The sequence below is a fragment of the Varroa jacobsoni genome, unplaced genomic scaffold (genome assembly GCF_002532875.2).
Source record: "Varroa jacobsoni isolate VJ856 unplaced genomic scaffold, vjacob_1.0 scaffold_928, whole genome shotgun sequence".
In the NCBI taxonomy this organism is placed as follows: Eukaryota; Metazoa; Arthropoda; class Arachnida; order Mesostigmata; family Varroidae; genus Varroa; species Varroa jacobsoni.
Window position 1 is genome coordinate 245,598 of NW_019213830.1, and position 1,007 is coordinate 246,604.

At 46.1% G+C, this 1,007-nt stretch overlaps 1 protein-coding gene across 1 annotated transcript in view; it reads left to right on the top strand.

Annotated features, from left to right (window-relative positions):
* Positions 1-330: 330 nt before the first annotated feature.
* The window catches only part of LOC111265058 (uncharacterized), a 10,536-nt gene continuing 9,859 nt past the window's right edge, over positions 331-1,007 (top strand). Inside the window, exon 1 of the mRNA XM_022841401.2 lies at positions 331-522. Within this exon, the coding sequence (XP_022697136.2) occupies positions 331-522 (192 nt within the window). The remainder of the gene's footprint in view (positions 523-1,007) is intronic.

Genomic DNA, 1,007 nt, shown 5'->3' on the forward strand with positions numbered 1-1,007 from the left:
CTATCTGCGCGTAGACGTTGCGTTATGGAATTGTGCTAGCGATTGTAACTAATACAAGGTGTCTGCCTAAACGAGGAAGTTCGCTATGCGCTGTGGATACGCTCAGTGTTGATCTCATTTGTGCCTTAATGCAAGATGTGTTGAACTTTAAAACCGACGTGGTTTGTAGCGCGGTCTAGTGGCTATTGTTACTCAAAAGCTGGGTGTGCGCATGTGTGTGTTACAGCCGAATAGGGAGTCGGATCATCAGTAGGACTAATTATTAACAAATAAGGTCGGGTTGCTGGGTCAAGGGCGGCTGATGCGCCCAGATCGTGTGGAGTGGCTGCGATGTGCGACCTGGCGACGTTCGGCAGCACTCTAAGTGTTGTTGTACCCCCGTGTGGTGCGACGGTTTCCGCCGACGACCAGATCGTGCCTGACGCCGCTGCCATTCTTTCTGCTACGGGTACGACCCCGCTATTCAACCAACACCAACATTCACCTCACAACATGCTTCATGGAGCCGCTCTCACCGGACAGGTGAGATAACCGCTGAAGACCACAAAGTCTGAAGAGAACCAAGTCCATAGAAACATTGTAGTTGTAATGCAATTAACGTGCGATGACGTCTGTTAGCTATTTGCGAAGTACTACGACAAGCTTATCGACCACTTGGCTTAAAAACTCTCTAATAATTCCTAGTGCAACGGAGCTTTAATTTGGTTGAAGTCAACTGCGCATACATTAGATGCGGCTTTTTATGTTTAACGGCTTTCCAAAAAATGGTTAGGTCCATGTACACATTGATACATCGAGGTCCGCACAGAGAGACGTTTTCGTTAGTTAGCAATCTCTCCTTAGTTTCCACAATGTTCTGCTGTTTCAACGAGCTTGATGACAATGAAACGTTCATTCCACAAGTAATTGTAAAATTGTTTACTTGTGAAAGTGTCAGTTTATTGTTAAGTTCTTTGCAGGGCAGGCGCATGCTTGTACATTGACATACTAGACTCTCTCATTTGATC